This window comes from Patagioenas fasciata, chromosome 5 (genome assembly GCF_037038585.1).
Source record: "Patagioenas fasciata isolate bPatFas1 chromosome 5, bPatFas1.hap1, whole genome shotgun sequence".
Lineage (NCBI taxonomy): Eukaryota > Metazoa > Chordata > Aves > Columbiformes > Columbidae > Patagioenas > Patagioenas fasciata.
The window spans coordinates 35,620,027-35,636,632 of NC_092524.1; the positions used below are offsets into that span (position 1 = coordinate 35,620,027).

Genomic DNA, 16,606 nt, shown 5'->3' on the forward strand with positions numbered 1-16,606 from the left:
TTTGAAACAGAACCATCCCTTTAGTTTTCTCACCTACAGAAGCACTCACAGTTCTGAACAATACTTAGAGACATTTGGAGATTTTGCATGTGAAGAATTTCTTCACAGTTCCCTGATCTTTCCTTCAAAACACCCTGAGGATAATTGTCTGTTGTCTTTTACAGCCTCAAGGTGCTCTGTAAAACTAAAGTGTTCGCTTCAGTGTCCCAAATGACACTCAGCTTTATTTTTTTACACATTGCATTTTATAAATAGAATTATTCCCTAAATATTTTTATTTAAATACAGAACATGTTCCTTGTTCCAAATACATAAAGAATGGTTGCTTTCTGTCTGATCAAAGAAGGACAATAATCTTAAAACATCTTGATGTTAAGCTCTTTTCTTCATAAGGTATCCTCAGATACATAGCTTCATTTTCAATAATGATAAATGTTGGGTAATTTTCACTTATTTTAAATTATGTTCAACTACCAAGACCACTTCACCGGAAAAAATGCAGAAAAAAAGCTGTAAAATGAAGGGCTTGAGCAGTATAAATTTCCGTAGGGGATCAACATATTTGTTAATAGAGAGGTTTATAGCATCACACTACTGAAGCAACACAGTGAAACTCTTACAGTATTTGTAATTTTAAAATACAAGGCTATTTCAATAGAGCGTAACAACAGCAACAAAGCAGATGATAAATAATAAAAGAAAATAGAAATGCCAGTCTATGCAGACATGGTGAAAGTGAATACATGTTACCTTTGCAGTCCTAGTATTCCACCTAATCCTGTCAGAATGATGAGGCAGCTGAAACTGAACACAAACCTTTCTGACAGAACAATCCTAGAAATCCTTGCGTATTTTTTATAAGAGAATATTTAGAAGAGAAACGTTAAACTGTGACATTATATTAGTATTTAACTTGAAAAAAATAATTTTTCTTGCCTAGAAAGGTACATGCTAAGAAACACTTCCATAGGAAGCTCAAAGATATTCCAAAAGAGCAAATATTGTGACTTTAACCACAGCAAATTACATTATGTGTATTGTAATATCAAAACATTCTGTTCAGCAAACTACTTAATCTTGCATCCAAATACATATAGTACTACTGTTGACCAATCAAATACATAATTGGTGTTGTCTCCATACCTCAATAACTGGCTTTTGTTACAACCATAGTGGTCTGAAGTAATTCATCCATACTGATCCCACTTCCTTCGGAATCTGATGCCTGCACCCAAGGTGGACCCTGTTCATTCAGGGGATCCCTGGCCCCTGCATCCCTGTGCGTCTTCGCCTCACCCTATGGAAGCACTTCTTAGCTCCCTTATATAAAACCCATGAAGGGAAATGGTTCCATAAACCATGGTTGACACAAACTAAACAACCAGACAAAACATCGTGTTTATCAATGCTAATTAGCACAATAAGGCTTTCATCTCCTTACTTAAAACTGTTGCTATATAGCATTTTTCATTGTGGAACAGACTTTTTTTCTGATTTTTTTCTTCTGGATCCTTTTAACAACATATTGTTGAGAGGATTTTCATCATGATACCAATGTGTTCAAGTAACATTTTGGTGTTTGGTTCGTTGGGGTTATTTATTATTTTTTTTTCCGTTTTATAAACATGAAATTTTGAATGCTGAGTGATTTTCAGTAAACTGTGACAGGCACAGAAGTAAAATAACAACTTGACTCAAACCCAAACTTCTATAAACCAAAAGTGTGGGGAATTCGAAATGTCTTGTAAGAACTCTATTATCTATGCAGTAATTAGTACTGGACAATCTAGAAACCACGTAACCAGGGCTGTTTTTCATTACTTACTGTTGCGATGCTCCCTGAACCAGTAAATCATTTCAATATTCTACACCAGCAGTCTCCAAAGTGAGGCGCATGCAGGATGATGACCAATCTGATCTCTTTCTAAAACAAGGTGACTGCTAAAGGATGAGGGAAAGGCTGTAGATGTCGTATACCTAGACTTTAGTAAAGCCTTTGACACTGCTTTCCCACAGCGCCTCCTGGAGAAGCTGGCAGCTCACGGCCTGGAAGGGCATATACATTTTGCTGGATAAACTGGCTGGATGGACAGGCCCAAATAGTTGTGGTGAACGGAGCCAAATCCAGTTGGTGGCCCATCACAAGTGGAGTTCCATAAGGCTCAGTATTGGGGCCAGTTCTATTTAATCTCTTTATCAATGATCTGGATGAGGGGATTAAGTGCACCCTCAGTAAGTTTGCAGATGACACCAAGTTGGATGGGCATGTTGATTTGCTGGGGGGTAGGAAGGCCATACAGAGGGATCTGAACCAGCTGGATCATTGGGCTGAGGCTAACTGTATGAGGTTTAACAAGGCCAAGTGCTGGATCCTCCACTTGGGTCACAACAACCCCAGGCAGTGCTACAGGCTCAGGGAAGAGTGGCTGGAAAGCTGCCTGGCAGAGAGAGATCTGGGAGTGTTGACTGGCAGCCATCTGAATATGAGCCAGGAATGTTCGCAGGTAGCCAAAAAGGCCAACAGCATCCTGGCTTTTATCAGGAATAGCGTGGCCAGCAGGACTACAGAAGTGATTGTGCCACTGTACTCTGCACTGGTGAGGTCCCACCTTGAATCCTGTGTTCAGTTTTGGGCCCCTCATCATAAGAAAGACACTGAGGTGCTGGAGAGAGTTCAGAGGAGGGCAATGAAGCTGCTGAGGGGCCTGGAGCACAAGTCTGACAAGGAGCAGCTGAGGGAACTGGGGTTGTTCAGCCTGGAGAAAAGGAGGCTGAGGGGAGACCTTATTGCCCTGTACTTATTGCCCTCCCTGAAAGGAGGCTGTAACATGGAGGGGGTTGGTCTCTTCTCCGAGGTAGCAAGAGATAGGACAAGAGGAAATGGCCTCAAGTTGTGCCAGGGGAGGTTTAGATTGGATATTAGGAAAGAGTTCTTCACAGAAAGGGTTGTCAGGCATTGAAACAGGTTGCCCAGGGAAGCAGTTGAGTCACCATCCCTGGAGGTGTTTAAAAGATGTGTAGAGATGGTACTTAAAGACATCGCTTAGTGGTGAACATAAAGTGTTCAGTTTATGGTTGGACTCTCTGATCTCAAGGGTCATTTTCAACCTAAATGATTCTATGATCCATGGGGAACAGGGAGAAAATACTAGAATATACATATCCTGGAGGACGTGTGCTCAAAAATTTTTTATTGATGGATGGGGTGCAGAATCAATAAGTTCAGAGACCACTGGCAATAATGGTACTTTATTATGAATTTCACATTATTTTGTAACTTGGTATATTGTAGTATGAAAAGATATGTGCTGGAGGCTGGGGACACATCTACCATGGCCTGTTAGTTCTAAGTGGCAGTGCACCTTTGACAGCTGTCTGCTCACCAGACTCTGGTTCATATTGCAAAGTAGTCTTTAAGCATATGAATTAGAATCCTTTCAGATAAAACATGTTGGGAAGATGAACTTCAGCAGCACATCTAATCTGCTCAGTTCACAGCATCATACTAGGAGTAGTTTGAAATAAAACACATCAAAGAACATATGATGTGGATGCTGGATGTCCAGCACCAAATCCTTTATAGACAGATGCAACTTACTTGTTTGCATGACTTGGTAACACAGACATGGCCCAAGATAAATGTTGAGTTCTTGGTACTAGGGATGTGGTGGCTAGGGCTAAGGAAGGCATTTTTAGCTTTAATGCCACGCACTTTGTTCTGGTTTTGTTTAGGCCGAAGACATACATTTGTGGAAGCCTTTAGGACATCAGATAAGTCAACATTCCAGTTCTGTGCACTGTCAGAGATGAGATGAGCCACTTACCCAAAACACTCAATAAAACATAGAATCCACTTGAAACTTTCCATTTTACATCTGTGCTCAGATACAGCTCATCAGCATGAAATCTCATCTAGATGAAGCTCCTGTATCTGATCAAAAAAGCATTTGAGCAAACAAAATGCCTCCAGCCACACGGCTCAACATGTCTGTTAATGTTATTTTAACCACTACCTTAGGATACTTCCTTGAAGGAAGTTTTTGGCTGGTTTTCTGTTAAAACAGAATAGGAGACATGGAATGTTTTTAAACAGTGGACTTTGCATATGATAGGTTAACTAACAGGATTAAAACACCATAAAAAAATTAATTATCAGACAGAAGTTTAATTACGTGTAATCACACATTGAAGTATAAGCATCAGTCTATTAATACAGTTTAAAACTTGCATATCACAGTGAGGTGTGTGCAGTCTTTGATGTCTTTCTACCGTGTTTTTCCAATCAAGCCATTAAAACACAATATAAAAAGCCTCTACATAGAAAACATACTATGAGCACAAAATAAACTACACTGTTTTAGCAGAATTATCTGCAGTCTACCAGCTACAAGTACTTTTTAGAAAAATACCATCTATTGAACCAGTTTCTGATGGAGAGAGGACTGCTGTGTTACAACCAGATAAGGTTTCATCTTCAGCAGTTCTAAGTGAAAGCTTTCTGTTATTAGGAACTCTCTAGTTGTTTTTTTGTTTTTTTTTTTTCTCCTCCTTATAATCACTAGGTTATCAACCAATAGAAGACATACAGTCAAAGCTTCGGTGCCTGCTTTCAGGCAGTCTTACAATTTGCATAAATTAAGCATGAGAGTTAATTTTAAAAGTGCAGTAGAAATAAAGAAGAATGTTGCTGAAATGCAACCAGATGTGCCACTCATGGACATTTCTGTCTCAGTCTATTTTTTCCTCATATGCAAGTGCTCCTATAAATTAGATAATTTTTATAATCTGACTAAATCTTTTTCAAGCTTCATGCATCATTTTTGTGATTAGCGGATCAGCCCTCACACACCATTGTATATGGTGGGGCACCAGAGGTTCATAGATTACAGAAAAGGTTTGCATTCTGATCTTCGTTCCTTTCCTAATAATTTCTCACAGTCTTTTTCTTTTTTTGTTTTTAATCCTCCGCCCCTTCAGTTGCTCCTGAACACTCAGCCAATAGTACCCGCCTTAGCACACTTCTCAGACCTCATTCTTAGATTGTATTAGTCAAATTTGAGATCCCTATTTTAAATGTAAATTTAGGATTTTTTCACACCTCCCATACACATCACTTAACAACTGCCATTGAATTTCATCATGTGGTTGGTCACTCAGTATTTTCATGTCCTTATTTCACTTCATTTCTCTACAAATAATAATTTTCATAATTCACCTGTAAACAGCTGTAGAACCTGAACCTACTGATCTTTTTTCCTATATATACAGTACCAGTATGCATCCATTTTGACAATCATAAAAAGAAAGAACTTTCAGAAATCTATTTACCACAAGCAAAGATCATACTGCAGATCTCCCCCAAACTCAGTCAAGCCCCTAACCAATTATGACATTATCAGTAATGATACAACAACATTACATTTCCTTCATAGATCTCAAAAAAAGGGTCACCAGAATACATTCTTACACACTAAACATAACTGAACAAAACTCCATGTAACAGGTCACATGGAAAATGATTAGGGCTTTTATATAAACTCGATTTACTTACATACTTGCCAAAAGCAATTTGCTGCTTAATGAAGCTGAGCTATGTTTCCTCCTCTTATTCAGGCTGAGATCCCGTTAAAGAACAGTGAGACTGGAAGCCATTGAAAACATTTCCCAGTACAGCGGGTCAGAGGAAAAGCACCAGAAATGTGGTAGAACAAGTAAGAAGATGCCTCAAGACCTAACCAGGTTTCAGGTGATGGCTGGTACAGAGATATTATTTAGCAAAAATGCAAAATGAAAGAAAGCCAGGAGGAAGTCAGAGAAAATTGGTTACTATGGCCACCAAAGAGAAGCAGAGATTTTTTTTTTATGCTGGAAAACAAGAGATTTGAAATCTCTGGTTGGTTGTTTCTAATGTATTTAGTGAAGAAAGATTTAACAGACAAAAAAGACTGTGGTAATCAAAAATCTGATACCTATTAACCTCCCTTCTTACAGGCAACAGCACAGAGAATGCTTAAATGCTGGGTAACCTGAAAAGCACGAAAGATCAACAATATACTGGTTTGTCTACTAAATTCACTTTCAGCTATTTTTCTTTTTTTCATCCTACAGATACTTGTCTCTTTGCAGGAGAACCACAAAACTATTTTGTTTGCTTTGGAAATAAATAATAATGTTACTAAAATGATTTTGTTACTGGCATGGCATTTCAATTTAAAGGAATGCACTATCTTCCTGCCCTTTCCTTTCACATGCTGCAATATTCCATGATCTACAAAACACAGGCTGAACTACTTTGGGATGTTCATAAGGCCAAATTGCACAATAAAATATAAAAAGCATTAGTTTAAATCCTTCTCACATTAGCACAGGAATTAATAACAATGCTTCAGCATCTTCTATATTCAGGACAGCTTGTAAGAGGAAGGTAGCTTGGTGAAGTGGTCTCCTCTGTCATTTCTGGAGCCATGCAGTCTTCGAGGCAATAGAGTCTATGAAACATAAGATGGAAGACAGCAGGAAAACAAGAAGTGATAATTCCTATTTTCACATGGAAAGTTAGTGAGTATACTTTTTCATCCAGAGCATCTAGGCACGTGATGTCCTTGCCAGGAAAGCAGAGGAATGCTGGTGATGCATGCAGCAGTCCCAACAGCGATCAGAGTTTGACCACAGGTAAAAATTTGGGCCGCTCCCAGACACTTGCTGGTGTCTCTTCCAAATCAGTTCAGTGCCAGGTGCCAGTAATAAGGGATGCTCAGATTTCTCCACCCTAGTTGCTTGATTTACATCACACATACCTCTCAAAACAGCACAGAACCAGCAAGGCAGAGAGGAAAAATGGCATATGTCTGTAATACCGGTCATGGCAGCAACTGCCTGGGCCTAAAAGAAATCACATCAAATGCCAGGGAACATATACAAGGGCAGGGCTGAATCCTGTTGTTCAAGAATCATGCAACAGCTACACAGACACTTTGGCCATCTCTCTTTTCACATTCTTTTTGTACAGATTTTTTTTGATTGAGAGGTCTGTGATTGCAGCAAGTATCCATCATCCAGAGAAGATGAGAGAAGCAGATGAAAAGCCCCTTCAGTGAGCACTCCCTAAGGAGTTTCTATAAAAAAACCTTTAGATAGCAATAGCTATAGCATGGAGAACAGTCACGTCCTTCAAGCAAAAAGAGTCTCAAACCTCTCAGAGCAGAAACAATCCAAGAGTCAAAACTGATGTGCACAGCAACTACTGGCTTCATAGGTGGGAAAAAAATCCCACAATAGAAAAGGTGTTCTTATGAAACACTCATATTTTGGTGGTGTGAGAGTGTGCCTGGACAGCGGTTCAGGCTTGCACAGCCAGGTTTGGTACCAAAAACCCAGATCCTAAGTCAGAACCGAGTGTAATACAGACTATGCTTCCCAGAAAAGGGGGAAAAATCAGTTATAGAAGAAACAAAACTAACTTAAAGCAACAAACGACTAATGAGGAAAAAAATTGACATAACAAAACAGATAATGAAATCACACTCAGCTAGCAGCAATAGGATATGATACAATATAATATAAATAATCAGCTGTTGACAAGGACTAAAAGAACAGAGCACAAATGCACGGCATGAGGAAAGAAAAAGCTAAGAGCACATTATCAATACTGCAAGGGGTGCAAATCTCTGGTATATGTGCTTACAGCATGAATGCAAACATATGGACAAATAATTAAAGTAATTTTATGTTTCACATAACGTCTTCACAATTTTGTCACATCACCTCACACACAAACCTTTCATTCTCTCCAGCATGGAAACACCAAAAGTCTGTAAGATCATTTAGGGATTAATACAGCCAGCAAAAACTCAGAGTACTTTCTGTCATCTAAACAACGTAAATCACATTTTTTGTGAGCCACATGTAGCTTGACAAAGAACACTAATCAATGACTGACTCTGCTAACACAGGATTTAGAAATTAACTTGGAAGAAATCTGTGTGTACATCAGGTATACTTTAATTACAGGGAAATATGATGTGACTTAAAGCTGTTCTAACATAACACACCTCACTTCTCAATTGCCCTAGCTGGATTCATGGCCACAAGAATGTCTCTTTTATGGAAATTCGAGAACCAAGTAGGAGATACAAAGCTGGAAGTTTATCAGGCCTTTCATACACTGAACCAAGACCTCAGAACACTGTCTGGTTTTTGTCACTGGTTGAGGCACTTGCAAATCCTTTTAGAAACATTGTTTTCCTGGCTGCAGGAGCACAATGAAGCTGTCTGCTGGAAGGTCAGACAATGACTGCATGCTAAGAGAGTCAAAACACAAGCCCTCAGTTTTAGCCAACACACACTCCAGCAGGACTAGTCATCTAATAATGGAAGAACACATGACCACCACACATTGCCTTTAAATCTTTTCCAATTTGTATTTGTAAGTTTTGGAGTCTACGGAGATACTACTTGTTAATATTCATTAGACATTCAATCAATAATATCCTTTTGTGTCGCATTACTCAGTGAGAGCTCTGGTTCCATGAGTTAGTTATTTAAATCTAAAAGGCAGAAGAAGAAAACACTGGCAGAAAAACTAAGAACCAGAATTGTCCTACCTGCAAGGTAAATAAAGCTTCTTGGTGCTTTACATTCCTCAGCAATGGGACTGGAGGAAGTGCATGCTTTAAACAGCTCAAGCCTCTTCAAAAAAACTCTTATTCTGAAAGGTCACTGGAGAGAAATCTATTTTATGTTTGTGCAGGATCTAAACAGATACACAGAGTGATAATCTCAGCATTATCACCAAAATATGAAACGTCCCATCACAAACCTTGGGGAAACTCTTTGTGGAGACCCTCTGCAAATGCTGATATGCTTAGCAGATAAACATCAATACAACGCTGAAATAAAACAGACCCAGGACTTAAAACTTCTACGCAAAACCAGGATGACACCGCACTTCCTTGTTTATGTAATGTAGCTGACTCTGAAGAAGTGCCCTATCACCCACTATTGCAATACAAAACCATGCTTGTGAAATCTGAATATTTTGAACCACGATGCTGTTCTTATGGACTGTCCACCACAGTACTAAGGACTAACTTGCTTTCATTCATGTTTTTTGACACAAGACTATCAACTGGCACTTGTTGACAATTAGCTACTTATTTTTTCCACACATTGATACACATGAAAATGCTTTGAAAGATGAAAGTCAGTGTCCCCTGGTTGCACACAGAGGTTGCATGTGTTTCATCAGCTATTCCTATCAGCGCAAAGAACAGATTCTGGCATACACTATTAAGTAGGTATATAACACCACAAGGTCTACAAAACAGGCAGTCTCTGAGACAGTCTTTGAACAGCCTGACTTTATTTGTAATAATTTCAGAGATGCATATTTTTGGTGGCAGAGAGTCCAACTTTGCTCTGAAATGCAGCTCAGTTTACTTTGTCCATAAGATGTTCCCAAATATGATTGTGTGGAAAAGTGAAAGTCTCCTTAATTCCTATGTCATCAACTGACCTCTAAGAAGACACTGTGTTCCCTACTTCCCTTCTGGGTAGTTCCCTCCCTCTCAAATTTTTTCCAATTTTCTAATCTTGGATCTTTATCGCTGGAGTCTGTTGCCCCACAGACTGATGATCTGAGAGGAATGTGTTTCAGCTATTCATGAAAAGGATTTTCATGTATTAAACTATTAAGTGAACACATACTTCTAAAGAAAAAAAAAAAGAGCTATCCTACCATTAATCAGGGAAAAAGGTCTGTAGTCTAAAATGCAGCCTTTAATACTTTGCGCATATATGCTTTCATTTAAAGAGAAACTGCAGAAGAATTACAGGTGTTCTTTGAGGACCATAAAGCATGTCTCTGTGTGAAATGGTGGATAATGGAACTAAAAAAAAAAAATTAAAAAAAAAATCCCCTGTTCCTCTAGAACTGCTTTACATCTAAATATACAAATTGACAACCAGTAATAAGAAAATTTTCTAACAAGATTTCTCAAAATTAACTACCAGAGAAGGTCATGATTTAACTTTGTTCTCTATACTAGAATATCCATCTCATACCACAATTGTGACAAGAATGAAACACAATGGCAAGATCTTTCTTGTGCATATTACTTTCATGAATTGAACACCTGCTGCTAAATTCATTTCTGGTCTTGAGATGATGAGATGCATGAGTATGCCTACACGAGAGGCATATGGGGAAGCACTTAAAAAAAAAAAATCACACACACAAGAAAAACACAGAAAAAATAAACCACAATAGAATTCCTTTCTGCTGTTGACTTGCAAATCCTAGCAAACCAAGTATTTATTTGGAAATCCGTTGATGAGTAGCGTTCTCATTCACCAAATCTTCCTCCACAATAACAACCCTTCCCAACATCACGTATTTCCTTTGTACTGACTGTACTGATGCAGAATGCTGCAATCAAAAATAGCATCTTTCATGATATTATAAGCCGTAAGACGCTACTGTTGACATATAAAACTACCTACAGGCACATCACACAAACTTTCCCTCGTTGGTAATAATCACAAATAGCTCTTTACTTCTGAGGAAAACTCCACATTGTAAACAAAATTGTATTTTGTCATGTATGTCATTAACTAGAAATAAAGAGTGTTAAGTTTGTTGCTATTAGTTTCCTCTCAAATACAATTGCTTTGATTTCCAGATAGAAGATGTTCTTCAAAACCAGTGTTGCCCAATATGCTCACCAGTCCCTATGTACATAAAAATATTTGGCTTGGAAGGTCTCTCCTTTAGGCACAATGTACTACTGCAACAAATGAGGAGCAAGGCTGAAATAGGCCAATGTGGTTTTGTGAGTTTGAAAGGGTCCTTGCTTTCAGTATGAATAATTCAGACAAGAATGTAAGTCTAGAGAAAGTCACAAGAGTGAAACTTCCTCAGAAATATACTGTAATTCCTGTAATTTACTGTCTCAATCAGTTCCTGCCATATTTTAAAACCAGCAGGTAGTAAAAGTGAAGTGCCATTGCTTTAACTGGTGTAGAGAAATGACAGGAGTGCAGATGGCAGTATGGCCATGTAGGCATTCACTCAGGTTTTCCTCCTCTGTGAGCTTCTCTTATTGAAGTCTTGGTCCTCAAGATCTTGTGGTATAAAAGACTTCTAGAAAAGTCTTCAGGGGGAAAAACTGTGATGGTATCTTCATACGGTTATCTGTGGAGCGCTCTCAATTTGGGAACCGAAGCACCTATGACCAGAATCTCGGGAAGGTAAGTTACATCACACTCCATTTCAGACTGACAGAGATGCTGAGGGACTGCAGAGGTGACTGGCTCCACACAATTCTTCCCGACCCTGGTCAGGTCCATGAGGGCAGTTGGATACGTGCTGTCACTGCTGCCATAAATACTCCTCATTCATACACCTACAGACATGCCAGATGCTACTTAATTTTGGTACGCAGGATGCACTGCTTGATTATACCCAACATTGACCATATACACCCATTTAAAGAAATAGACACATATATGTACAGGCAGTATTCTAGATATATAAACCATCTATGATCTCACAGTACATCTATACACATTGTAAAAATCACACTCACATGCAAGGATAAGTATATTCTAAATACTCCTGAATTGAAACATTATAAACACATGAAAAAAATTGCGGAGTATTGCAATATGGATAAATTCTCATATGTATATTGTATACGTTATTTTTTACATGTATTTCATCAATCTTCTCAAGATACTTTTTAACCAACAGGTATATTAATGTTTACAGAGTTTTTCCTCTTCCATAAACTCAGAGATACAGTCTCTGCTTACAATGGTGCTCTACCTAAGATGTAATTATATGAATTAACAAAATCAATACATCCTTTTTCCTCATAAATTATTCTGAGCTGTAAAAGAGGTTAATCTACCACCTTTTCCAGAATATATGGAAACACTGTCAAAGAGATTCCTTATTTGTCGTAGTAACTATTGCTCTCTGTCTGATCAAGTACCCTCCTTTGCCATTTAAGCAAGCAGTTTACTTTGTAAGGACTATCAGAGAACATGAATATTCCAACTCCTGTGAATATAATACAGCAATCTGCCAAGTTAAACCATATATAAAAAACCAGAACTATTCTTCTTGCACATTTCATCAAATTAAACTGCTTAATACTTCATGTTTAAATTGGAAGGGATAGCTGTGAGCCTAATAACTTTGAACTACTGTGCATGGAGAAAGATTCCGTCTTCTCTAAAAGTAAGATTCCAGTAATCTCATTTGTTATCTCTTTTACTTCCTCCTCTCTCCTCCTTCTACTCAAATGTGCTTGGAGAATCTTTCAGAAGTTGAGTCCCTTTGTATTTACTGAAAGGATACTTAGTCTCCCTGTTTGCCAGCTGCTATTCAAAATACATATATACAAAAAAATACTTTCCCATATTTCATACAGATTTGTCCATTATACTCACTGCTAGTGTGCCTCAGCACCTTCCAGGAGTACCTTATTTCATATGAATAACACCTATTGTATTACAACTTGAGAAGTTTGATCATTTAAAGTGTGAGAGGTGGGCTGACTTCAGTCACAACCTAAAAGCCCCATTACCTGAACAAAACAAGACATCTACCAGAAACATATAAAGGAACCAATTTTTTCCGAACACTTTAAATAGCTCTGCTTTGAAACAGTACAATCCTGCCCCCACACTTACGTGCTGGCACAACCAAGAGCAATGAGGAACCCATCCTTTGCAGTTTCCTAGGATCTCAAGCATTTAAACACCAGCTGAGTAAGAAAGAGCTGACAAATCAGAACAGGCCTCCTTAGCAGGTGGCGGGAAAACCACATTCCTGTGACTGCTGATCTTGCCTAACACAGTAAGTCTCTAAAAATAAAATTATTTCTTCTTTGCCAGCATTCTGTTTTTCTTTGTTCACTGAACTCAGTTTGCACAACAAAGCAGAAATATCAGCTTTCTTTTCTCTGCCTTCAACATTAACAAAATGTCAGTGGGTTGGATTTCTTCTATTAAAGGAGAAGGATTATGGTTTAGGGGTTTTTGTCATTTTTGTTTTTATAGTTTTGGTGCAGTTCTCTGAGCATCATGAAAATATTATGTAACACTAATAAGTCTTGAAAACCTTTCTTACTTTCCAATACCAACATCTAAACATTGGATCTATCCTAACAAATCATCCTCCTCTTGATAATTCAGCATAGAGGAGTCCCTGAACCTCAGAGGAGAGAAATAAAATTTTACCCTGACAGAATGATAACTTTAATGCAGATACAGGCAGTCACTGTATTTGCTTACAGTGGGTTTGATGCTAATGGAGGAGGAATAAATCCTCACATCTTTACACACTGCAAAGTCATGTCTAGATCAAACAATTACGGAACCACTTCCCTTTATTAGATTTTTAAACTACTCTTGACTCCCTTTGCACAACTGAAAATGAGTATATGAAACACCGCAATGGGTTAAGTAATCACAATGAGCAAGCGATATGTCAGAGTGATTGACTCTCAGTCAAATAAACACCTACACAGACCATGCCACCAGTTCTAGGCCAAACTCCCACCTAGTACCCACCTTTACTTCCACTGAAGAAAAAAATTGACACAACCTGCTGAAGTACTATCCATGAGTGGACTCTCCTAGAGTGAGTTTTGCTATAATGCACATTTTACTGGTAGCAAACTTCAGTATTTATTTTGCCACTCCCCAAAATCAAAGAGCTTTTAATCATTTTGAGTACTTCATACTATCCCTTTCTTAGGACAGATATTATTTAAAAAAAAAAAATGGATGTGCTTTTGATCTTAAAAGTAAAAGGATACTACATTTATATTTATTTTTTTTATGAAAAATCTAACTCAATGTTCCCAGTAGTCCTGCATCTGTCTGCAGGTAAAAAACCAAATATGTTGAGTTACACATGTTTTTAGCATCAAGCAAATCTTACTGAAGTCAACTTAGGCTGAAGGTAAAACACACTTGTAAAAATGATTTAAAAATCTATTTTAGATGCCTAAATACGTATCTAACAATTTTACTTTAGAGACTTCCCCCGCCATGATACACAAAGTAAGAAATAACATGGTTTTTTAATGTAACATTTCTGTAATTATCTAAGCAAACAAATTCAGTGTTGAAAGGCAGTAATACTGTACCTTGATTTCTTCTATTTCATCTGGCACTATCTTGTATGCAGATATAGTCCCACCCAACCTGAAATGAGGAGAAGAAAAATATTCTCTGAAATCAGAAGAAAGATGTTCTCAAAATCAGTGATATAAAGCATAGCATAATAATGGTGTCACAGCTTGTTCAAAAACACAAATATCCCTTCTACCAATTCAGAGATACAAGCCACCAAGTCCGAGAACAAAACCAAAAAAACTCTTTTCCTTTCTTTATTCAAAGAAAAATCTTCATGTGAATAACATAAACATTAGAAACAAGCTGTGCTTCGCTAGCTTGAAAGAAAGTAATTAGGTAGCCAAGCAGAATTACCATCACCAGGATGTTATTCTTTACAGTAACAGCCATCAGCAATCATATTCTATGATTTCTTGCTTGTTGTCTAAGTCGTAGGGATGAGTTTAAATATTTGAAGCCTGATGTGCTTTGTGTTCAGTATTTCCCTAATCTGCTATACAGTTTTAAATGCATCCAAATGTAATTCTTGAAGCTGAAATTCTTTAATTAGATGTGCATGTACAGACCTCACAAACCATACAGACTCCATGGCTTCCATGTTTGAAAAGTCTCTGGAGTTCATGACTTGTAACAAAAAGTGGATGATGTGCAATATAATAGTTGTTGCTGATGTAGAAAAATAGGGGATTTTGTTCCATATTGAACTTACTCATCTACATTCTGCAAAAGTTTATGGTATAGTTCACATACTGAAAATGCATGAATAGCAAGTACTATAAATGGTGGTAAATATTACATTTTCCCCAGAGACATGCAGACATGACTTCTTCTATTTCATGAAGCAGTATCATTGATAGTGACAATTCAGACCTCAAACTATAACTGCACTGATGACCTCCCTGCTGGCTCTGCACAGCAAAACTAGTCATTTTCTAGGTCCTTCAGAAAGGGAAAGCACGTAAGAAACTATTTATTGTAAAGCAGGAGACAACTATAAAATATGTATTTGTACTATCTCCCTATTACTGATTTTTTTTCCAATTATCAGCATTTCTATACAGATGTATTTCCTCATATTTAATCTTGAAATTATTACACATACTGTTTACTTAACCTAAAAAAGGGAGAAGAGAATAACAAAGAAAATAGATTTTCCCCATAAGTCTGGCCTTTCCATATCTCTACCACTCGCTCTCAGAAACAGTTCGAAGGCTTTAGACAGAACATGGACTCTGCATAGGAAAAGTAAAGCCTGACATCCATTACTGCTCCAAGTAACATCAACTATGATTTCTGGGGTAGAGACAGAGTCCAGACACTATAGCATTCAAATTCCTCATGAACAATCAGAGTGTAGCAATCGCTCTGTCCTCGTTCTCTGCAGCATTCATTGCTGCTAAACATCAATGGAACTGAGAGCTGCACAGAACAGAAACTTTTTTCTTTGCCTGTGCAAGAATAAACATGAGCTTTTATTCTTCACTACACCTGACCTTTGTTCAAATGGTGTTTCCAGGGATAGCTACAAGAAATTGGTTTTACCATCATGCTTCATCATACCATGACAAGGAATGGCTCAGATCAGTGCATATTATCATTGCATGTGACTGGTCCTATTGATACTGGAACACAGTCCATAACAAGGCATTTTTATTTTGGTCTTTCAGATCCATTCCTTTCCATGCTCTGGAGCACCCAAAAAATAACCTCACTAACATTCTATCCTCCAGAAGAAGCAGGGGATGGAGCCTCCACTGCCAACACTCCCCAGCAGGGAATTCCACCTGGCAGACTTCTTTATTGGCCACCGCCCCGCACAAGTATTGAGCATTCTCTTGGAATACATCAGGAAAAAAAAAAATCTTTTAAAACCAAAATAATTGACTCAGTAAACTCATTTGGCTTGTTCAAACCATTAATTAGCATAATTTTCTGCAAATACTTCTGCAAAGTTTTGTGTCAAGAGTTTAACATACTCTGAATCTGCCAAGTTGCAGTCCAAATGGTAGCATATTTTATAGTAAAACATCAGTTACCACAATTCCACATTTTTGAAAGATATATTAAAAGTCATGTTACTGTTTAAATAAACAATCTCTCACCTACAGCTGCAGCTCACTATATCTATCTTAATACATTCGCAATCCTACACTGACATCTTTACCTTGAAAATCCAGACCGCATACATAAATAATAACAAATTTGAAACCGAAAGAGAACCAGAGACACATAAATATCCAGTTCCATAAATGCCCCAGAGGTTAAATAAGATTTTTGAGGAAGTCTATACTTTCTTCATTTCAGAAGATTATATTTCTTCCCCTCTTATAGCTCCTGGAAGAGAGATCAACCACAGCAGATTGCCAGTTAAAGCTGGTACTATAGAGGATGTAATCAAGACATTTAACTTTGTGTATAAAGTTTGGTTGAGTTTCACAGAAGTTTAAAGGCATCACCC

General features: G+C 37.8%; 1 protein-coding gene across 13 annotated transcripts in view; it reads right to left on the reverse strand.

Annotated features, from left to right (window-relative positions):
* Nucleotides 1–16,606, reverse strand: part of GPHN (gephyrin) — a 293,554-nt gene that overhangs the window by 164,475 nt on the left and 112,473 nt on the right. For 12 of the 13 annotated variants that reach the window (XR_011739363.1, XR_011739362.1, XM_071809320.1 and 9 more), the window contains exon 3: nt 14,160–14,217. Coding sequence is in view for 10 of the 13 variants with exons in the window: in XM_071809320.1 (XP_071665421.1) it covers nt 14,160–14,217 (58 nt within the window). In the remaining 3 variants the exon portion in view is untranslated. Of the gene's footprint in view, nt 1–6,358; nt 6,489–14,159; nt 14,218–16,606 lie in introns of those variants that run through there. The other variant, XM_071809322.1, reaches the window with a different exon arrangement.